This window comes from Melozone crissalis, unplaced genomic scaffold, assembly GCF_028551555.1.
Source record: "Melozone crissalis strain CALT ecotype California unplaced genomic scaffold, PUWL_Pcris_2 ptg000045l_1, whole genome shotgun sequence".
In the NCBI taxonomy this organism is placed as follows: domain Eukaryota; kingdom Metazoa; phylum Chordata; class Aves; order Passeriformes; family Passerellidae; genus Melozone; species Melozone crissalis.
In genome coordinates, this window is record NW_026535823.1 from 4,082,353 (window position 1) to 4,106,295 (window position 23,943).

The 23,943-nt window shown below is 39.5% G+C and overlaps 1 protein-coding gene across 1 annotated transcript in view; it reads left to right on the forward strand.

Moving 5' to 3' along the window:
* The window catches only part of KIFAP3 (kinesin associated protein 3), a 65,906-nt gene that overhangs the window by 24,124 nt on the left and 17,839 nt on the right, over positions 1-23,943 (forward strand). The window contains exons 11-19 of the mRNA XM_054285884.1: positions 1,115-1,215; positions 5,432-5,540; positions 6,559-6,671; positions 7,600-7,765; positions 7,983-8,108; positions 8,331-8,429; positions 9,212-9,297; positions 17,669-17,858; positions 22,268-22,367. Of these exons, the coding sequence (XP_054141859.1) occupies positions 1,115-1,215; positions 5,432-5,540; positions 6,559-6,671; positions 7,600-7,765; positions 7,983-8,108; positions 8,331-8,429; positions 9,212-9,297; positions 17,669-17,858; positions 22,268-22,367 (1,090 nt within the window). The remainder of the gene's footprint in view (positions 1-1,114; positions 1,216-5,431; positions 5,541-6,558; positions 6,672-7,599; positions 7,766-7,982; positions 8,109-8,330; positions 8,430-9,211; positions 9,298-17,668; positions 17,859-22,267; positions 22,368-23,943) is intronic.

A 23,943-nucleotide genomic window follows, 5' to 3' on the forward strand; every position in this document is an offset into this window, starting at 1 on the left:
GCAGCTGCCAGAGGGCTTTCATGGGTCTCTTTGGATAATTCAGTTTTGAAAAGGGCTCATTCTCAGGATAAAGGCATCATATCATATCCTTGCTGCTCAAAGGAAATTCCAGCCCCCAGTGATGTATGCAGAAGGGAAATTTTGCTTTTTGAAATCTTTGTTCTTTGCCAAATTGTTACATAGATATTTTCTGACTTAGCATCAATAGAAGTGGGAGGTGGGGTATTGCTGATGAGTTGTGTAAGAACTGTGAGTGAATCTGGAGTTGGTGACCTTATTACATCCTGGTTTCACTAAGGTACACATTGAATGCAGGGTTTATCCCATATATAGCCAATATCCTGCTCGTGCAGGGCTGGAGGAGAACTTGAGAATGCTCAGTGGGTTTCAGCAGTGAGTCAGAAGCAAATTTGTCTCTGTTGTTCTTAAACATTTGTATGTTTGTGTAAGACGATTTTATAGAACCTTTCAGTTAAATACTTCACACCCCACTCACATTAACTGCTCCAGATTTCCTTGGGAGTCTTTGTCTTTGGTAAATACGACTGTGAAAATACACTGATGGAGTTTTTGATGTGTATGAAACACAAAAGGCACCAATGGGATAATATTGTTGTTTAGGACAACCAGTATTTAAATAATATTGTTATTTAAAACAACCAGTATTTGCTTGAAGGCAGTAGATTCCTTCTACAACACCTCTTAGTGGTACTTAGTTCTTATTTTTTTCTCTCTGCCACTGGTGAATTCTTTATTAATTTCAATAGGAATATCCACAGCTAAATCTTAATTTTCTAGCTGGAAACTGATTAAGCCTTTCTCTGGATGACCAGTCATTATTAAGCATTCCTTTCACAAAATAAATACCTTGCAGAGTGGGGTTAAGGAAGTGTTTTGACATGCTGGGAAGAGGAAGGAATATTTACCATTGCCCTGGTTCCCTCTTTGCATTAATATGTGGTCCATTTGGCCAGGCCAGGACCCTTTCATTAAGGTGTCATTTCTGATTTAAATTTTCCATCTATTAGCTAGGATTGTTCTGCTTTTCATTTTCTTTCCTCTTTTGAGTATTTAACAACAGCTAATAGAATAATACATTTTTTTCTCCTTCTAGGAAACGAAAACAACAAAAAAGTCGCGATTTGCATTCTGTATCACATCAGCATGGACGATTGCTTTAAATCGATGTTTGCATACACAGACTGTATCCCTCAGGTACGTGATGAGCTGATCAAATCCCTCTTCCCTCGTGCTCCGAGCGCCTCCCTCGCTCATGGCAGAGCTCGCACTGACACCCGCAGGTGACAAAGGGAACAGCCACGGTGCTGCTTGGGGACTGTTCTTTGGGCTTTCACGGTCCCCTGAAAATCAGAGGTGACCGATCTCTGTCACTGCTGCTGACACTTGAGCTGCACCAGTGAACTGCTGAAATTACAGGTGACCCGGAGGATTCCTGCAGAAGATTGGGAATGCTTCAGAGAGATTAAAGCTTGTGCAGAGCAGCTCCTTAGGGAATGGAGTGGAAAGTATTTCCTTAACAGTTTTAGAAGGCATTCTTGCCTGATCCCATTGGGTATCAAAATGTCAGTGTCTCCAGTATTGCAGGATATGAGCTGGAAACCAGCCAAGGAGGGTTACATTCCTACATGACAATTCCTTTTCCAACTGAGGCATGTACAGCAAGGGAGACTTGATGACTGTGGAAGGCTCTTCACTAATCTTTCAGCCTGCATTTTGTTACTTAACTCATTGACTCAAGCAGACACAATGTCATGGGGTTTGGGATTTTGTGGATGTGTTTGGTTTTTTGTGCGCATGTGTTTTGTTTCTTGTTTGTTTTAGTTTTTGGTTTTTCTCAAGCACCAAGTCCTCTCTTACTGACCTTTTTCTCGGCCCTGGTGAGGCTGGAGTTGAGAAAGCCTGTGTTGCCTAAGAGTAAAAGCTCTTTGGTAGCTTCTTCAGAATTGCACCATGGTATCTTCTTCTGCCAAATAGGTTTTTACATCAAATACTTCCAGAATGGAAAGTTGTCATGGAAAGTTATCAGAGTGTTTCTGGTCATTACCTTATGGCAAAATCGGTGAAGTTTTTCCATGTACTAGATGATTTTGGATAATAGAGAGGGGAGAACTGGTGGGAATAACTAATCTATGTTACAAAGTGTTATTGTAAACATCCTGCTGTAATTTCTACCACAAGAAGCAATTCCCTTTTAAGGCATTTGTGTGATATAAGGGACCTGCTTTGTTCTGGCAGTTACCAGCCAAACTCAAACTCCTGCACTGGTGTCTTAGGACTTGCTTGTGATGTGCTTTTAGGGAATCTTGGTGTGACTCCTGGACCCCCAATCCTTACAGAGCTGTGTCCAAAGACTGGTGGAGCAGCAAACAATTCTGCTGCCTTCACTGGGCTTTAGTGAAATAAACAACAAAGTTGGAAAGTGTAACTATGGCTATTGTGGCTATTGATGCTTCACAGCTCACATCTGCACACTGTTTGAAAACAAGCTGAGCAACCAGACCTTAAATTTTACTAATGAATGCTCATAATTAGCATGGTTATCAAGGAAGACAGGTAGCAGAAAACATTAGGAAGTGGGTAAGGCATCAGGAAAAGAAAATGATTGTTTTAAATGGGCTCCCTGCTTTCTAATTCTACCGGAGAAACCCAAAATCTCTTTTCAGAATGCTATACACCCTCGTGTGGGTTTGTCTCTTTGAGGAAAGGTGTTCATTAACAAATACTAATTAATGTTTCGCAGTATAGAAAGTGCTTGCAGAAAGCAGCCCCTGTGTGATTGTGGCTGCCTGCAGGGCTTGCCCAGGGCTCGCTCGTGGTTTGCAGGAGTTAGTGGGTGCTACTCTAGTAACAGTTAAAAGTGAGTATTAACAGTTCATTCTTGTTTAGACCTCAGCAATGCGTGTTTTGTTTAAATAGGTGCAAATGCCATCCAGATGCTTATAAAAGCCTTTATTGGTAATAACCTGGCCAATCAAAGGACATGGTTAGGCAGTGATGTCATGGTGATATTTAATATTTTACCGCAGAGCGGTGTGCAAGGTTCTCCAAAGCTGCCCACATGTTTTCCACCACGCTTGTCCTGTTTGGGCCCTCTTTGATCTCTAAGCTTCTTTTCAGCTTAATGCTGGTAAACGTCCTCTCTTGACAGCCCCCTTTGCTCCTGTCCGCCATTATCTGCTGAAGTTCAGAAACCAGAGCATCACTTCAAACAGCAGAGTTGGGAGTAGCCGCTCAGGAGAGATTCCTGAGGCATGCAGTTCTGGCATAATCATTCAAAGATGTTGGAGCTGGCCTTGGGGAGGGGGTTGGACAGAGGTGTATGTGAACACAGAGCTGTGGGGGTTGGCCTCTGGTCACTGGTAAATAAGTGAAGGCAGGTGCCAGAGAGTCTAGACACAGTGATTTCAGTGCTGGTCTGTGGTATCTGATACTCAATATGGGACTTGTCTGATTGAACACTACTGCCTCTTCATTGCACATGCTGCAGTCTTTTTACTGCCTTCCTGTTAAATCAGTAAAAGATGACAATGGACATAGTAAAAGCAGAACAAATTTAATTTTAATATTTCCTATTTGGCAGCAATTACTCTTCCTTTTGAAGTGGCACAAGAAGCAATCAAATTAAATGAAGACATAATGGGAAACATGGAACTCGTATGAAACTATTATTTTAAAATTTGAATGGCTTTAATTGAAACTGGATATATTTTTTCTTTTATAGAGAAGTAGTTCAGTAATTAACAGTGTAATCCCATCTTGTTAAACATTTAATTTCCACAGATTTTGTATTGTGTAAGTAATGAGAATGTTTCCCTTCAAATTATTTGAAGGGTTTTAAAAATCTGTTTTTAAAAGTTTTGTAACAGAAGAGTTGCAGGGGGTGATTTTTGAATGCTCGTGTTCTACTTGTTAAATGGCAATTTTCTTCTCTGTTAATTCCCTCTTATGTGACTGTCAGGCTTAAGGATTTAATAAACCAGGGATTTTATAAGTTCTTAAAACAACCTAGAGAAATCTGATTCTACCTTTTTAAGAAAAGGAGGAAGAAATCAATGATAGCTTTTAAATGAGTACCTGAAAGTCTCAGGAAAGACATAAATAGCTGTGTTGTAATGTAGTTTTTATTTCGGGGGTTTTTGGTTCTGTTTGGAATGAGAGCCTGATACCTGATAATAGGTAAACATACAGAATGGCTGGAGTAAAATAATTTGGAGGGAATTCCTATTGCAATCCTATTGTTTCTTTTTATTTTCTCCTGTTTAAATGGATTCTTCGCCTACTTTCTCTAGCTTTTAATGTATTGCAAACTTGTCTTTCCACCAGGGGGCAAGCACACAAATATTTAATGATTAGTTAGTCATGAAATTTAATCATCATTTCTTGCTTTCTTGTCCTCCCATCCCTTTCTGAGCTGCAGTTTTTGTACCTTATGTCCTGCTTATCTTTAGGCTTAGTTGTTTCTTCTTCCAGTAATCTCAGTCTTGTCATCACACTGGCTTGCATTATAATCTAACCATGTCTGATGAACTGAGTGGGTTGTAGAAGCAAACAGGGTGATGTCCCCCAGCCCTAAAGTTGTGCAGGGCTTGTCTGCCAGGATTGGAACCAGAGGGAAAAGAAATGGGTTTATTTCAGTCATGTTCATGTATTCCAAATGCCATTTCAATGTTCCTGTTGAACCAAATGAGCCAGGATAGCCAGCCTGTGATGTAATGGACAGTGCAGGGCCAGGTGTGTGAAATGATGGCAATCCATGGCTTAGGAGCCTTGGCAATCACCTGGGAATTCACTGACATTTGCTGAACAGTTTGAACAGGATTGTAGGTGATTGTCTGCTTACATTAATGTTACATTAATGAATAATAGGATTACTGCTGAGGAGTCTGTGGGATGTGGAAGCTGCAAAGAGAAAGAACAGTGCTGCAGAAGCAGCTAAAATTGCCTATCAATGGAGTAACACACTGCAAAATAGTAGTAAAATTATTTTGCACTTAGTTACCTGTTTAGAGTGATAATTTTATTAAGATAATAGGTATTAATCTGACTTTCTGTTAAATTAAGTTGTGGGGTTGTTTTTTTCCTCTATTAAATTCACCTAAGCTTTCAAAACTTATCCATTCACAAATACTAAAAACCAGTCAAACAAAAATATCAGTGGTAGCAATAAAATGTAACTAAGCCAAGTTAATTTAAAGTGATGAGTGATTGCCATTTTTGGCAGTTTAAAGGATTGTTATCCCTGAATAATGGAACTATACATGTCATGCCCCTGACCTCTGTAACTTTCACTGTTCTTGCAGAAATGCTGAATACTGATTTTTAAAAAAGGTACTGTAGTTGATATCATAACACTGCTTTTCTAATGTTTTTGAAAGATTAATGACCCAAGTGTGCTTGTGTTTCTTGGCAGTTAATGAAGATGCTTTTTGAATGTCCTGATGAGAGAGTTGACCTGGAACTGATTTCTTTCTGTATTAACCTTGCTGCCAACAAAAGAAATGTGCAGCTTATCTGTGAAGGTAACTGGACTGAGGTTTTGCTGGGGGGGTTGGAGATGACAACACTTTGTATATTTTCCTTTTTTATGCTTACATATGTAAATTATGTATGTTTGAGTTATTTATAAATGTATATATGTGTTTTTAAAAAATAAAATGCATGTGTTTGTGTAATGATTGCAGGCAAATGGTCACATCCTTATCATAATTTGCTCTTGGTGGCAGAAAGGACACTTGAGGGAGATGCCCACAGTTCTGAAAAACAGGCTGATGTCATTGCTATGGAAAACTATGGCTGTATGGAGACATCAGCATTTTATTCTGCCTCATGCCTAAAATCCATCTTTGATTGGTGTTTCACCTGCCAGTTTCAAATGAGTAGCAGTGATGTCTGTCAGTTGCATATTTCCTTTTTTTTTTTAAGATAATTGAGCTTCTTTTACGTTCTAATATTTTGATTCATGGTCTAGATAGTTCTGATGTTCTTTCAGTAACTCTGGATTGCTTTTAAAGTTTCATTATTTTCATAATAGCAGTTTTAAATGAAACAATATTACTCAGTAGCTCCAACTTTCACTTGTGCTCAACATTTTCCCAAAAACTGCTGCAGTCACTTACTGGCCTTCAAAGGGGACAATTGCAATCAGGAGGTTCTGTGGCATGAAATTCCACTTTTAAATTCTGTGCATAGCTCTCTAGAAGGGGGAGCAGGGAGATCTAATTTTTTATTAAAGGTAAAACTCAAGCTAGCAGCACCTTTTAGGTAGGAAAGAGTAAACATAATGGTAACACTGGCGTTTGTTCTATGGGGTCAGCTACTTCAGATCTGTTCCCATGCATTGATCTTTGGCAAATAAACTTTTAAAACCCTAACAACAAATTTATTCCATGGAATGGGGAGAGAAATCTCTGTGCCTGGACTAACTGCTGTGCACTTTTTCTTTCTAAACTTTTACAGCTTAAAGCATTTGTTTGTGTGCATGTTGATTTTGATCAGTCAGTTCTTGCCTTTTTTTTCTAAGTGTTTGTTTCTTTTCAGGAAATGGTTTGAAAATGCTCATGAAGAGGGCTTTGAAATTTAAGGATCCATTGTTAATGAAGATGATCAGAAATATTTCACAGCATGATGGGCCAACTAAAAGCCAGTTTATTGTAAGTATTAGGTCTTACCTGATGTGATCTCTGGTTTTTATCCTTCTGAAAAGTCTGGCTCTGGAGAGCTGCTGTGGTTTGTTTTGTAGGGTGTCCAGTTTGTTTCCTTGTCTGTCCTGGGGTGATTTATGTTTTGTTTTATAAGGCTATCTCAGCTGCTAGATCAGAGTTTGGATCCCCCACTAAGGGGAAAACAGGCCTTAAGCCTTATCCAGTAAGTTTCAAAACAAACACACAAACCCAAGCAAACAAACAAAAATGCCCCAGCTGCTGGGGTGAACATCGTAACAATTAAGTTATCCTAAATTTCTGCTTTTGGACCTAGAGATAAAAATCTGGTGCTTTTTTTTCCCCACTGTGCTAAGTGTGTTTTATTTGTGGGTATTTAAAATATTTAATATTTAAATATTGATCCTGTAAAGCCACCTTTTCAAAAGAAAGGAGGAAAACACAGCATGAAGGTTTTAAACATACTCTTAAATGTGGATTGAATATCAAATTGTCTTAAAGCAGTATAAAATAAGTAGAAGCCATTATTCCCCTTTTCATTTCCTCAGAAAATCTTACAGTTATTTATTAAAATCTTTAGGTAAAGAACTCCATTACTACCAGTAATGCAGGATGGTTTTCTCTATCTTCTTTTCCTTTTTTTGCTAAGAGCTTTTTGAAACTGTGCTGTAGTAACTACTTTTGGAACATTGAAACAAAGATCCACATTCCTTGAAAGTGAAAGGATGTAGGGGAAGAGTGCTGAAATGTTTTCTTGGATTATTCATCAACTGGAATTGAAACTGCCTTATTAATCCTTATTTCAGGAGCAAAGTTTCTTTAGTTTTCTTTTGAGAACTAGCTTTAGTTTGGCTGAGATGCGAGTTCTTCAGAAACCCAAATTATCCATTTGTAATGCTTGCTGCTGTATTTTCTTCAGGAATATGTTGGTGATTTAGCAGCTCAAATATCCAATTCAGAAGAAGAAGAATTTGTGATTGAATGCCTGGGAACACTTGCAAATTTGACCTTACCAGAGCTGGACTGGGAACTTGTGCTGAAGGAATACAAACTGGTTCCATATCTCAAGGATAAGTTAAAACCAGGTCTGTACAAAATTGGGTTTGGCTTCCAAAGCAGATTTTCTGTAAGATTATTTAGAGTGCTCAGAGCAGAGTCCATTTACCTTTACAATTTGTGGTTGTTTAGGACAACATAACACTGAAGAATAGAATCGTGTGTGCAGATAGATACACAACTGCCAGTAGATGAAGAATTCCTGAGAGAGGTGATAGTTCCTATTTCTGCCTTGTGCCTTAGCAGGTTCTGCTGAGGATGACCTTGTGTTGGAAGTGGTGATCATGATTGGGACTGTGTCCATGGATGACTCCTGTGCTGCTCTGCTGGCCAAATCTGGGATCATCCCTGCCCTCATCGAGCTGCTGAATGGTAAACTGGCCATGTGTGACTGCAGGAGCTGTGATTGGCATTGCTGTTCCCTTGCAAGGCAGGGCTTGGGCTTTGTGTGAGGAAGGAGCAGCAGTTACTCTGTTAGTGACAGATTCTGAGTGCTGGTTCCATAGATTTGGCTTTTCCCACACCTTCACAACTCAATCAAAAGCTTCTATTTGTGAGATTTGAAATTGTGCTGGATTTTTCCTCTCCTTGCAGCTCAGCAGGAAGATGATGAATTTGTCTGCCAGATCATCTATGTGTTTTATCAGATGGTGTTCCACCAAGCCACCAGAGATGTCATCATCAAGGAAACACGTATCTTTTTACTGATTAAACATTTGGAGTTGCAGCACTTAATTTGCCATTGCTGGTGCTTGACTTCTGTTTCTCTTGCAGTAACCTCATGATCTCAGAGGTTTCTTTGTAAATGTTTATTTCAGCTGAAGAAAAAACCCAAGCAACCTAAGCATGTAAAGGGACTGTAAGATTAATAGTAAGGATTAAAACTTAGTTTGCTTTGAAGCAGGGAGGGGAGTAGGAGGGGATCCCTAGACCAGCTGACTCATTAGTTGCTATCCAATCTGATTTACTGTCTATATTTGTTTTGCAAATCATAATGAAATTCACAGTTCATAGAAGAACATATGTAGAGCATAAGCAAACTTTTTGTATTGTACAATTATACAAATATGTTGCATGGTCTTAAATTTTGTGGGTCTTAACTGAATGTTGAATTTTATTGAAGCATTCAGAGTGAGCTGAATGAGCCCTGGGAGGGATAGCAAATTAGTGATTACATTGCTAGCAATACAAAGAACACTTCTTCATGTTCTTTTTGCCTTTAATCTCTGTGGAATATCTGAGAAGCCATTTTGGTGGTTGTTCTTTGTGTCCTGTGTGCACTCCTAGGTTGCTACTTTAAAAAATTAAAGATAAGAACTTGCATCTCTTGCTAATTCTGGAACGATAAAGCAGCAACATTTAAAATGGCTTTCTTGCTATATGAGATGAAAAATTCCTGCAAATTAGTGAAATTTGAAGAACCCAGAGTTGTGAGGGAGGGAAAAAAAAATTTCTCCTTAACAGTTGCTGTGCAGAAGCTCCAGCATACCTCATAGACCTGATGCACGACAAAAACGCTGAGATCCGCAAGGTCTGTGACAACACTCTGGATATCATAGCGGTAGGTCTGCCTTCCTTCATCCTCCCAGAGCCTCTTTGCACTAGAGAATTCCAAAAGAACTAAATATATTCCAAAAGAAATATATTGCAAATTGAAAGTATTTTTCTTGTGCAGCTTTTTAATCATATGGATAAAAGATGAATTTTCAAGGCACAATAATAATCGTTAGGCTGTGCATCAAGGAGTGTGTGTGTACTTTGAAAATTCATACAGGTTAACTTTACACTTTCTAAAATTGCTTTTATAAATTAATCACATTACATAAGCATGCCAAGCTTTCATTATTTCTTAGTTCTCCAAACAAATGGCTCTTGTTACCCAGCAGCTTTATTCAGCTTCTCTGCATTGCCTGGTGCCAATATTTGTTTCAAAAAGAAAATGTGGCAGCAATCCTGATGCTAGCTGTTCCCTGCTGAGGGAGCAGACACTCTAATATTGTGTTCACCTTTTGGATAGGCTTCCTTTAGCTACATAACTTAGTTTGTTCAGCTATCCATGGATCACAGTCAACTTTTGGGATTGGAAAAATTGGAATTTAAAAAAAAAATTGGAAAAAAGAAAGAATACTGAATTATCAAGTGATGTTGAGGATTGTAGTGACTCTACATCCTTTTGAGTATAGAGTAGCTGTCATGAAATTAAATTTTATAGTCAAAAACAATTTAACAGCAGTACCTATGGCTTTTTCAGTCATCTATATTGTTCCTTTTTCAGTTTAATTACATGTATTGCAGCTTGTTCTCTGAAAAGTTCAGTATAGTTTAAGCCTAACTTACACTGCAAATACTACATGTAGTCTAGTTTGGCTTCTTCTGTTATACTCATTAATAATGTCTTCTAATTTAACAGTGAAATAACATTTTCTGAACTGGAATGCTTTTTAGGTGGCTCTGTCTTTTCTTCATGGAGGTATGGAATGAAAATTTGCTCCAGAGGCAGAGTTGCTGTTGATATTCATTAAGGACTAGATTTAAACTCAGATGAATTTGCACTTAGTACTTATTTATGATGGGCATCATGTTCAGTTTAACACAATCAGCTGTTTCTAGGAACATCTCCAATGGGAACAGTGGAAGGACTTTTTTCATTTTCTGGGTGAGGCTGCACAATCTTGAGTGCATCCAACACTTGTTTTACCTTGAGGCCAGTGCAGTTTCCTAGTGACTCACATGTTGATTTGTTCCTATGGGGAAGCTTTACAGTGAGGTGTGTTGTAATATTATTAAGCAAAATTTATAGAAACTAGAAGAATAAACATATAAAAATACAGTTTTATATCCAATATTACCATCTGAATAAAATGTACTTGGCTTTTTTTTCCCTTCCTAAGAACATGAAATCTTTATGCTCACCATGAGTCAGTGAGGAGTGCTAAGATAATGGTCAGAAAAGGTTTCTCAACTTGCAAAAAGCACTGGACAGGGTTTTCAGGAAGGAAACTCCTTCCTTCTTTCTTGAGGAAGAATAAAGGGAAGAAGTGATGTGGCACTCTGGTTATTGGGGGTGGAGGAGGAGACACCAAACACACACTGAGAGCTGCTTGCATGGTGCTAAATTATATTTTTCATTGCTTGTGAGCAATGCCACACTTAGAGTGGTGCTAGCTGGTGAGTTAGGAGAATTCCTTTTCCAAGAAGGTTTTCTGGCTTTATTATCTGGGTATTGGGGCTATAAGCTGCATAAACACCATGCCCCTGAGGGGAACAGGAAGCATAATGTGCTCTCTTTTCTGGAAGAGAAAAAGAACCACTAATTATTTGATTGCTTTCTCAGTCATGTTGGAATCTGCTTGCACTTGTATCTCTCAGTACCAAAAATCACAAGCAAAAAAGGCAATGTATTGTAAATAGTGATGATAGGAATTATAAGAGAGAAGGTTATCAGAAGCTCAGATCTGGGTAGGTGTTAAAGGAATGTTACAGCAGGCTGTAAACACAGAGGTGTTTGGTTGGGGGGCACTTTTACACCAGCAGTGCCTGCTGAGGTGTCTGAACAGTCTCCAGGAGTGGTGGAACTTCTTATCTGTGCTAAATCCACAACAAGCAAACCTTCACTTCTCAGTCTTGTTGCACTCATGCTGGCAGGAATGGGTCCTCTGATGGAAATCAGAAAATAAGTGTTGGGGAGTAGATTTGAAAATAATTTCTACTCAGAGAGACAAATGCTTCTTTCACTCATCAATGAGCTGTATATACTGTGATTGAAATAGCACTGGAGAAAATCACATGGCTTATAAGCCTTAGGGGAGAAATGCTTTCTGTAGTAAAGTAATTGTCCCAGAAATTATGGAAATGTTACACTAGTGATGATTTGTTTAATATAGCTTGGCTGGACTCTGCCACTGATGAACTGAAACAGATGTGCTGCTTTAGCACAGAATATACTGGGCAGTGTCAGCTTTGCACTGGGAGAAGCAAGAGATCCCTTTTGTCAGAAAAAGTCTGAGTTGATGATTTAGGAGTGCTTCAGTCTCAGTCATGTGCTGAGCTTTGGCAGCAAGCAGCCAGTTCAGTGTTCTTGTACCCCTAAAGTGGGGCAGCTCTCAGGGCTTAGCTGAAAGCCTGGAATCAGCAGCTGCTATAGGAGTCTCAAGCAAATTAATTTCCAATTTCCCCTGCTTCAGAAGCCTGGAGAACTGCAACTCCAAGCTTGTGGAAAGAGATGTCAGCTTACCTGAGATGGTTTTATTCTGTTCACTTTAGGCAACATTATCAAGAGCCAAGGGAGCCACTAATCTCTCAGGTTTCTTATTATTTTTCTGCTCCTAGCTGAGTTTTATTGCAGTCAAACTATTTTCCTCATTTATTCAAAGGATATTTAATTAACCATCATCAGCTCCTAGGACTCTGTATTCTGACCCTCTCCCTTTCCCCTGATTTTCCTCTTCAGTGCCTTTGCAGCTTTGAATCCAGACCTGCTGTACCATCTTGTTTTTCTTATGATCAAGAGTGGACCACAACACTTCCTGCAGCAGTAAAACATCTTTCAGATAGTTACAGCATTGTCCATGGGATTTAGGAAGGTCCTCATGCCTAGGGTGATTTTCCAGCTCTCATTTTTTGCCCTTGTAATAAATGGCAAATAATGTTTGCCTCGTATGAAATTCGTTGCTAATGAACAGCTTGCCTCTTTGTGAGTTAGCTAAGCTCCCTGATAGAAATCCCCCATGTTGGGAATGCTGGAATTTCACCTAAAGAAGCAGGAATGTGCTGTGAACCCTCTGTGCTCTGGGATTTGGGGCCAGCTGTATGAGATGTTGGCCAGCTCTCTTAGAGTCAAGGAGGAGCAGAGCACAGGGATTTGGTGTGGGCTTTATTTGAATAGGCAGCATGCTCTGAAAATAGATAACCTTTGACACCAGCTTGGTGTCCTCTTTCCATGAAGAGTGCTGTAGTCACTCCAGGAAAAAAGGCTCTCCCTTCACTTGACAGGACCCCTTTCTGTGGTGCATCTTGTTACCCTGTAGTAAACATGAAAACAGAGGGGTGTGAGGGGCTGGGGCTGCAGCTGAGCTGCTGAAGTTTCCTCTGCTCATTGTTCAGTTTGCCAGCAGCCTGTTTTGGTGTTGGTTGTTTTTTGTGGCTCTGCCTGCAGCAGAGTAACCACAGGCAGCTTTAGATAGGGCAGGAGTGTTCTGATTGTTTTTGTCTTCACATAAAACCTGCCTTGGACAGATTCCTTTTCAGCACTGCTCTCTGGCTTTGTGGGACTGGGAAGGTGAGCCAAACCCCTGATGTGTTACTTGCAAAGCAGTTTGCCAGTGAGATATCTTACATTCCTCCAAAAGGGAGAGAAAAAAAGTTTCTCCAGTCTGCTACTTCCAATATAGGAACTTTGAGAGCGCCCTACATTTTATGGAGCCACCTAAATTTAGAAAGCATCAATGGTTACTCTTTTTTCTTTGCCTTGCCATTATTTTCATCTATCAGATTTCTGTGAGCTTACTGTCAGAATAAGTTTATTGAGTTTATTGTAACGAAGCTGATTGTGAAGCAGTGACTCCAGGTTGCACAGGTGTAAAGGGTGGAAGGATTTTTTTTTTCCTGCCCTGTGAAGCAATTGCCCTGCAGTGGTATTTATCCTAAGGTAGGTGTGGTAGACACCTGCAGAAGGTGATCCCTGACATCTGGTTCTCTCCTTGGTTTATGGAGGAGCTAAAATCACATGCCTAACTTTTGGATAGCTAGACAAGATAAATCTTTCTTAATAAATGGTTAATTGAATCTTTTATGTAAACAGTAGGTTTTTAATGAAGAGTGTAACAAATCATTTAAGTAGAGCCTTGAACATAATGAGGCTTCTACTTATTGTACAGCAGTTTTGGTTCAGTATGAGGAATCACATCAAATGAACCCTATCACAGAGCCAATTAAAGGGCAACCACATTAAAGTGCAAAGGAAAATCTGTTTTTCATCAGCTGTGAGGGAACACAAAGCAGATCTGTGTAGCTCTGTGTTATCCTATAGTGTGTTAATCAGATACAAGGTGTGACGGAAGCCAGTGACAAAGGGGACCCTGATAGGGAACAGACACGCTCTGATAATGGGCCAGTTAACGCTTCATAATGTTTCAATGCTTCAGTAGTAAACAAAGCTGCAAGGAGAACTTCAAAAAGGATGGCACATTCCTCCCAGAGTCAGGCCATACATCTTCTATGACACTTCTGGATTTATGGAAACCGAATGTTAAAAGCAGTGATGTCAGGGAGCTCCAAAGAGAATAAAATCAGCTTTGAGAATTCCTCCTTTTAAGTTTCTGACCATGACTGGGGTGTTTGAAGGGGGTGGTGCTGGAAAATAGGCACATTCTGTTCACCTTCTCATCTCCCTTGCTGTGCTTTTCCAGTAGCCTGACATTTAAAAGCACTGGAGGGCTCAAAGCTATAGCTGGATCTCCATAATTTTTAGTTTTCTGGTTTCATGTTTGCACAAATTCCCTTGTAAAGGAGGAGTGCTTCATGTGTTTAAAAACCAAAACCCAACCAAAACAAAATAATAACCCTCCCCTACAAAATAATAATAAAAAAAATTTTAATAGCTGAAAATATAATTACTGGAAGACTTGCAGTGTTTTAGGAAATTGTTTTGCTCTAAATGTCTTTAATTTGGTTTCTTTGTGCCTTTTGGCTGTAGTCCTGCATTTACAGCTTTTCTTCCATTCTGATGTTATTCCATTAATCATTTACCCAGTGGTGGTTCTGCATATTTCCATAGAAAATCTACAGATAAATCCCTGATCTAGCACTACTGAAGTGAACTTCTTTAGTGCTGAGGTTCTGTAAATCATTCTAGATTATTGCAAATCTTCCTTTTCTGTGATTGCATCCAGAATGAAACTCCTGACAAAACTGATCATTGATCTAATTCTGGGGCAGTCACTTCTTTGCAACATTTGTACCTTGCTGTTTTCACTGAGGATGAACAAGAACAAAATTGTCAAAGTACTTGAATGGATAAATTGTGGTTTTTAAGTAATTGCTGTTCAATTGCTAATACTTTTCCAAAGTAATACGTTTCCAAAATAATTGCTAATAATTTTCCAAAATTTAGATGAATGATAGAGGAAAAATATCTGGGAGTCTTAAACCTCTTAATATAGGATGGGAAATGTAGAATATATAGGAATATTCTGCCCTGCTGTCATCAGGTGAAGGAAAAATCAGAATCTGAGAAATGTAAAATGATTTTTGCCAAAGGATATAAGAAGTTGATGTCCATTTCTGACAGACATTCAGCATGTTCAGACAGTGGTGTGTGTGGTACTCTCATGTCAGGAAGTAGGATACATTTAGGGTTGTAACTTTGGGAATATTCAAGTTTTTTCCAAGTGCATTGATGGTAAATGTGAATGAGGTGATTTAGCTTATGGCCTTTTGGCTTTTGAGAACTTTGAAAAGTAAACAGGATAATGTAAAAGGGATTCAGCTTTCACAGAGGTTAATCTAATTTGCTGTTTGTTAAATTTGTTTATTTTCCTCCTTTTCTTTGCAATCATGACTTCTGGGAATAGCGTTCTTGAGAGTGCACTATGATTTCTGGCAGTTACAAGATGTTTCTCAAAATTTTGTAAGTAATTCCCAACTGCTGGAGGGTGACAAAACAGCCAGCCCAGGGGTTAGCTCTGGCAGATGCAGCAAAGGAGCTGTTTCCAAGGTGCTGGTCAGATGTCACCATTGAAAGTCATGCCTTGTCCTTTTTTTATGGGTCATTTTATAAATCTCAGTGATGAGCTTGCTTTTTCCAAGTTTTTACTGTTACTTCTAGTTTTTCTTTATAATCAAGAGTGGAAATGAGGGGGAAAAAAATCAAGAAATAGCCTGAGGTGTTCTTTTCCAAACAGTATGAGGTGTAAGTGTGTGTTTGTTGGGTTTTGAGCTTGTCTTTTCTCCCTCCCTAAGGCTGCAGTAATGCTGACAGACACAAAGTGGAATTTTGCTTCCCTAGGCACTGAGAATATCTATGGATCCCACAGGTGGTACCTGCTCTGGGTGTGGAAGCTGTGCAGGACACCAGGTGTAGGACAGGATCACTAAACAGGAGTGTCAGATGGTGAGGAGTGGAATTAGCAAGGTGTAGAAATCAGTATTGATCATAGGTGGAATTGGAGAAATTGAGAATAATGAAATCTTGGATGTTCTAGATACCTGTTGGCAATGTCAGAGAAGCCTTTGCCAGACTGGCAGGGCCAGCTGGTTTTTGTCTTATTACACAAAAAAGGCACAGGGCAGAGAGAGTTCCCTGTGGAACACATAGACAGCAATGAAGACAAGGCTGGTTGAGTATTAAGTCAGTTAAAAACCTGTAGTTCAGATTGTGGAGCTTTCAGAAGTTTAACCTGAGCTCCTACAGCTGATTCTGCCTTCTCTGCCAATTTTTGTCCTCTGGTTGTAGACATATTTATTTTGGCATGTGAGAAATTCCCATTCCACAACCAAGGCATTGTCACTAATTGTGTGACATCTTCAGGGCTAAGTGAAACAGATTTTTAAAGCCTTAAACTTCTCTGAGGAAAGTCTGTCTAGATCATGAGAGTTCAGAAATTATTTTCAACTTTTCTCTCCTTTGTAGTTAGGTCAGAAGTGGAGTGGGATGTGTTCCATTAGGATATTTCTTCCCACAAGAAGAAACATTCTGGCTAGGGATATTATTCTTGCTCACAATACTTTGGTTTAAAAAAGCACAAATTGTGGTGCATTACTTGTGACTGTTCCCAAATTGATGCTATCTGCAGATTTCATTTGTTGATGAGCTTCCTAGAGATAGCTGGGCCTTATCATTCCAGCAGGATTGAGGAGCTGAGTGTTACCCATGGGAAATCACCAGCCCTAAATCTGCTCTGTTCAGAAGATCCCTCTCAGAACAGCTGATTGCAGTGACCATAGGCTATCTCACTTCATGCTGATGCTCCTTTACATGAATATCACATCATTGAGTGCAATTAGGCTGTAATCCAGATTGAAATGTCATGCCTGCATGTTTTTCCATAGTGACTGGAACCTATATCCTGTTTTACTCAGCTTTCTGGAGAAGTTCCCCTCAGAGTTTACTTGCCTACCATTTTTTTGGTTGTTAGACATTATACATAAAATTTGACATGAAGTTGAAAATAAATTCTTGCTGGAGCTCGTGAAAGGAAAGAAATTTATTGGTTTTATCACAGCTTGTTTTCTTAATAGAGGTTTTTAGTAACTAGTTGTCCTACGAAGTGCTCATCTAATGAAGATGTGCAGGGGTTTTGGCCAGTGTTAATAATTAATTACTAAAAATCCCCTAAGATTGGCAGTAACTGGGTCATAATTAAACCAAATGAAGAGACTGCTGATGGAACGGTTTTGTTCAAAGCAGGAGTTTTTTCTGGATGAAGTTCCAAACCATGAAGGGAAGATTGTACTGCTGTAGCACAAATCCAAATAATGCCCAATGCTTGCAAAATCCCTTTTGGTCAAAGAACATGCAGCTGAGCAGAGCATTGAAGTCACTGGGCCCTGAGCTGGCATTTTTGCTGATGTTGGCTTCCCCTGATGTCACTGTAGGACACAAAACAACACAAGCACACACACTGCTGCTCTCAAGGTGAAGAAAAAGGGAAGTTTATAAATGTTGGAGTCAGATAGTAGTTTTCTAAAAGTGACAGTGGATTGGAGGGTGAAAGTGCCACATCTCTCCAGTGACACTGGACAAACCAACAATCCATCAAATTTTTCCTCCTCCATAAAAGAAGGAAAGTGCGTGAGAAAGTTCATTGCAAGAATGTCAACATCAGAAGGCTTAGAAAAGAATCTTAAAAAATCAGGGTGACACCCTGCCATTTCCTGTTACACCAGCTTTGTCTACAGCTGATCCTAAAACAGTGTGTGGTGATTTTTACCAGGAATATGATGAGGAATGGGCTAAAAAAATCCAGACGGAGAAGTTCCGATGGCACAACTCGCAGTGGCTGGAGATGGTGGAGAGCCGGCAGATGGACGACAGCGAGCAGTACCTGTATGGGGATGACCCCATCGAGCCCTACATCCATGAGGGGGACATTCTGGAGAGACCTGACCTCTTCTACAATGCAGGTAAAGCAGCACTGTCAGTGTTCAACACTGGGATTGTCACCTCTGCATTTGCAGTGGGAGCTTGAGCTGGGCCTGACTCAGCCACGGTTGGGTTTGTCCTTGTTGGGGTTGATGCCATGGAATGCCTACCTAGAACAAGATTAAGACAATAAAAGTGGGTGTTTAGCTATTTGAAGACCTTCAATATACCTTGGGCATCTGTTTCTCTCCTTGGTTTATAGAGGCACAGAGTTAAAATCACATGCCTAACTTTTGAATAGCTAGACAAGATCAATTTTTTTCTTTCTTAATAAATGGTTAATTGAATCTCTTATGTAAACAGTAGGTTTTTAATGAAGAATGTAACAAATCACTATGTAGAGCCTTGAACATAATGAGCTTTGTACTTTTTGTACAGCAGTTTTGGTTCAGTATGAGGAATCACATCAAATGAACCCTATTACAGCCCAAATTAAAGGGCAACCACATTAAAGTGCAAAGGAAAATCTGTTTATCATTCCTCCTTGGGCAGCCAGAAGCCTCCAAAGAGCTACACCCAGGATGGACAATGGTCACAAGTTTCTCAGACAATTATAAGTTTGTTCATTCACATATCAGGGGTTAATCCTCCAATTACAGCTTCAGGTTGTGAAGTTATACTCCCTCAGTTTGCTCCTCCCCATTTCACTTTTTGTTTATACTTTTCAGGGCCTGAAGCTGCAGGGTGTCCTTGAGTTTCAGGCCCAGAGGGATTGTTTTGTCTGACCAAAATGTGAAGACAGCATCTGAGAGTCTATGTAGAATTTAGAGTTATACACTAAATCAGTACAGGATCTGAAAAATCTAAAATCTAAAATCCTAAGGCATCAGGGTGTTAGTGATGGATTAAGTGCTGCATATCCATGATTTTAGAAAATGTTACAGGTTTGCAGGAATATGTGTAAACCTGTCTCAGATAGCTGATGGACCATGACAGTGGAGTCAAGTAAAGATGGCCCAGCCTTGTTCTTCCCACCTGTTTCTTGTGTCCATAGTTTGTTTGCTCTGTAAACAAAACCCTCTCATCCCTGTTAAATTCACAGCTGTGGGATTTATGCTGAATTTTGTTCTGCCTGTTGTGTTAGTTGTGCAATGGGATTTTTATTGCAGATATTGATGAAAGACTTCATTTGATTCTCAGCAAACTTGTTGATTCCTTAGCAGAGGCCATCATTTCACAACTTTAATCTATCTGTATGATTTTTTTGCTGTTGTATATCTAGGATTTATGGAAGTGTGTAGATCTCTTGTGTAAATGCTGATTTATCTAATCCAGTGTTGCCAGCTGTTCAGGATGAGGGTACAATAAAACTTTGCAGCAGACAATAATGAAATAATTTGGCCCAATGGATAAATGTCTTCATAACTTTGTAACTAGGAGTTGGCTTACCCTCTCCAACTTGTGGGTTTAGATCCTTTTCAAACTCCTGGATAACTGAGTACATGAATTTTTTGCCTTTTTTTTTTAATTGCTGGGTTTGAGTCTGTGTTTTTCATTTTCCACAGAAGTGTCCAGTCCTCTGCCACGAAGCATGAGTCACAAAACTCTGAATCAATTTGCAGGAAGAGTAATTAGAAAAACAAAACCACTAAACCCCATTGTCTTCACTCATAGCTGCTGCAAGAAAATAATTGTGCAAGATCTCAGTAGCATTTCAAATACTGTTCTCAAAGGATATCAGAACACAAAGCTTCTTTTTCTTCTGCCATCGCTACTTGCCTCTTAGTGTGATAGTTTTTCCCTTTTGGATTTTTTGTGCTGGAATTGATACTTGACTGGAAAGGAAGGGTAGAATTCTGGTGATATGTTCTGCAGATGTTTGAAATGTGTTTTTGGTTTTAAAGGTAGCCCTTTTTAAAGAGTGGTTATATTCAAAAGGTAGGTTCACTTCTCAGGTTCATTGCAGCAAATGCCAGTAATTGTGTGCTTCTGCAATTTCCTAGACTTCAGCTTTTGAAATGTGGCATCTCAAAAGGAACATAATACTCCTTTGAAAGTTAAGGTTAAGGTACCAATTGGAGCAGATTTGGGTTCTGAAGGACAGATCATTACTTAGTGAAAAAAACCAAACCCAAACCCACCAAAAGTACAAATCTTTGTGCAGCCAGAAATGAAATACTTGTATTTCAGTTTGATAATTTTAGAAGTGATCTACACTGATGGCTGACAGCACAAGTCCCACCTTGACCATAATCATTTTTGAGCTTGCTGATGGCAAGATGAGTTCCTTAATTCATGACAGACCAATCTCTCTCTTGCACAGGAATTTAAATCTACATGAAAAATGTGGTAGAATCTCTGAAGTTACCTTCCTGAGCTCAGTGCCTCTCTTGCTCTGAAAGTACATAACCTAATTTATGTTGAAATGTACATAACAACAGATGTCCTTTAACTGTGTAATCACATTTTCTGCAGCTGATGCTCTCCGTGTGCTTTCATTTTCCTGTAAATTCATGTGAGCCATAACTCTGAGTGTTATGGTTTGACTGTTAACACTCTTGATTGAAGACACTTTAAGTAGTGGTAGCAGTAGCCTCGGAGTTAAAATGTAGCGCTTGCTTTATTAATTCAGAGACATATGTTATATTTCAGTTTCTCTTAACCTAGCCTGGCTATTTAAAATGCATAATCACTTACATGGATTGCTTTTGATCTGAAGTGCTGCAGGTATTAAAGTGATCATGGTCCTCCTCATTTCAGTTCAGTGGAGCATACAGACTAGGAGGTGAGCTAGAAAAATTAGGCACAAGCCTTAATAAAGGCTATTTCAACTTTCCTTTCACTTCTTTGGACATTTTCTGTTTGTGTGATGTCACAGGGCACCCCTGTCCTGCTGAACATGCTGAGAGACAGGAATATTGATCCCTGCCAGAACTCCTGCTTGTCAAGTCATACTCCTTCACATACTGTACACACATGTCTGCAATTAGAACATGGCCATGTACAGCAATCTGATGCTGCTAAAATGTGGTCTGATCATGGCTGGCATTTTTCATTTGCAATCTGCTGCCTTGCATTCAGTCACTTTCCCATGAGGTATTATCTTCTAAATGAATCTCTGTAGCACCTCATCAAATGTCTGTTAGAAATCTAGATGTGTCAATTCTATTCCTTTTATCACTTGTCACTATATTATCTTCAAAAAACATCAGGTAAATTCATAAAGCACGGGGAGATTTGTTTGAATGCCAGAGTCATCATCTCTAAGCCCTTGTGTCTGTAAGTAACTTTCCACTGCTTCCTGTGCAGGCAGTTTTAGTAGTTTGGAAACCACAGAGGTTAAGCTAAGTGGCCTGTGACTCCCTGGATCTTATCTCTCTTTCTTTAGAGTGGAATGGCATTTGTAACTTCCTAGTCATTAGGAATCTCTGTGTTCCCTCTCTTAAACTCTTAATGTATCAGTCTGGGTGTACCTGTTTCTGCCCTGGTTTTATGGGGATGCTTTCTGCACTTCAGGTCTGGAATGGTTTTCATACAGTGCTGGAGACAAACTGATGTAGGGGCTGTTTAAATGAAAGAGCTTGTTTTATCTGATTAGAGCCTAATACTAATTACCAAGTAAGAACTGTGCCCTTAATATTAAAGAGAAATGTGTTTTGTGAATGGGAGCAGCAAAGAGTTAAGCTGGGCTCTCATTCAGCTGGGGTCACTTCAGTGACTTTACTTCAAAGACACTCTCTGGGTTTACACTGATGGAACAGAAGGAAGATGTTAGCTCCTGATTTTCTTTTCCTCATAAAGCAGGCAGAGACTGTGAAGCCTTTAAGGAATTACTTCTGGCTTTACAAATGTCTGCATCTTCACATGCCAGTGTTGTAATGTAAAGGGAGCACGGAAAACCTGTAACCTGTATTTTTGAGAGGATATCACAGGAGAGGCCTGCCCTTGTTGGAAAGAGCTCTGAGATACTAAAAGATGGGCAAGATAAAGAAGTTTGAAGTCACTTTCTTGTTTTTCTCCACAAGTTTGAAGAGATACAGTGGTGCAGTATAGAGTCTGAACAATTAAGATCTTTGCTACTTTTTTATTTTTATGCTGCTGGCCCACATTAATGTTTTACCTTTCTCATTACTTGTTTTCTGTGCTTACTTTGATGGGTGAGACAAGATTTGTCTTGAAAAAACTTTTATAGTCTTAAGGAAGAAGGGCTAAGAGAATATTTCTTAGGTACAGCATTTTTCAGGGCAGTGGGCTGAAGCTCCTTGGAGTCCCAGTAAGGACTTCTTTGTACTTGCAGTTGTTGGGTTTCAGTATTATTGTTGATTTTTGTTCCTCACAGAAATATTGTAACTTAAATTCCTTTTGAATTGCTAAAAGAAACCAGGACAGGTGGTTTTGGCCACTTTCCCTCAATCCTGCTCTTGACAAGTGGCTGTGTTTTGTTTTCTAGATGGGCTGATAGTCCCTGATGGAGCAGTGAGTCCTGATATCTTTGGGGATTACCAGCTGCAGAATGGAGACCTGGTTGGGCAGCACCCCTTCTCTGCCAAGTAAGTAGCTCCTACTGAAGAATTCTTATCATCCAACAAGTTTCTTTTAGGGCTTCATTTGTAGTGCTCAGTAATTTTTGCCCCCATAGCAGTAGGAATGATTTACACTGCACAAGCAGTTCTAGTCTGTTGTCTGAATGACATGTCTGTTTTAACATCCTAACATGTTGTAATACATCACAGCTTCCAAAACCTGTGGAATAGAATAATAACACAGAATACACCACCTGTTATGACAACTACTCAAATACTCCTCAGAGTATTTGGGAAACATCTAGAGAGAGGCTTGAGATGCTGATCATCCAGATGATATTTGTTTCCAATATTCCTAAATTTAAAAGAAGTCTTTCAGCTGCTGTGGGTTTGATGGTTTTTGGTGTTTTTCCATTAACCTAAGTCTTCCCAAGGTATTCTCAGCTAGATTCCTGAAAATGGGGAACAGGGGCAAAAGGCATCAGCTTTTGCTGATATTCTTGGAGATCTTTCTCAGAATTTCCCCTCTGCTCAAAGACCTCTCCCTCTCAAAGTTGGCAAGCTGTTCCAGTTTGAATTTCTGAATAAACTTCTCCCATGAGTTCAAAATAAAAAACACTCATTTCCAAGAATGGAATCTTCATAAATCCTGATGCTGTAGAGTTTAGGAAGTGCCTTTTATAAAAACATTAATTCTGTGCACTCATGAGCAGGAAATAGTTCAAACACTTGATAGTCAAGGTACAGCATTCACTTCAACAGGATCCAGCTATGTGGATATGCCCTGCCCTGGGGCTGAAGCTGTTTCTTTCCAGAGAAAGAATGTTCTTTTCACCACTAACACCTTATATTTGTAAAATGTAAGTCATTCACAGTGTGTACAGATGAAGCAAAAAAGATTTTCCTCCCTTACTTTGGCTTCTTGTAATTAATCAAGGGTGGTGAACAGTTACTTTGGTTGGTTTATTCTACCTGTGATGCCCCAGAAAGCTGAACACTGAGTAAGGGTTGGAGTGGTGGTAACAATACAGAGACAAATTAAAATAACTAACATGCTCAGGGAACAAAAAAAGCAGGATTTGAGATGGATCTTCTGAAAAAAGTAAATATTTATACTCAGTAAGCATCAAATTCAGAGTAGTGTGAGGCTGTGTTTGGGAAGGGGGATGCTGGTGCCTGTGCTGATCATTTCCAAATGTTCAACCTTTATTGCAGAGCTTGCAGGTGGGAGAGAAACTGAGGTAAGTGTGAGCTCTGTGCTGCTCTTGGGGTCTCAGTGGGTCACTCACCATTTTTACCTTCACAGTAGACACACAACCACGAGGTGATGGATTTCTCTGCTCACCAGAACATTGGAGGCTGCTCCCTGCAGGTTTTGGGGAAAGGTGTGTAGGGTAGAGCTTGTAGACTCCTAGAGAAGTTTTCTTAGTTAATTTAGAGAAAGTCCCAGTCAAGATACTCTGAAAACAGAGTTTTCAGCTGGGAAACAAAACCATCTTCAATATCCTTGGTTAAAAGTGAAGGCACATCAGTCAGCCTCAAATTGCAGACCCTCATCAGGGAGCTCCAATAGTAATCTTCTTTTTAATCTGATTGTATTCCA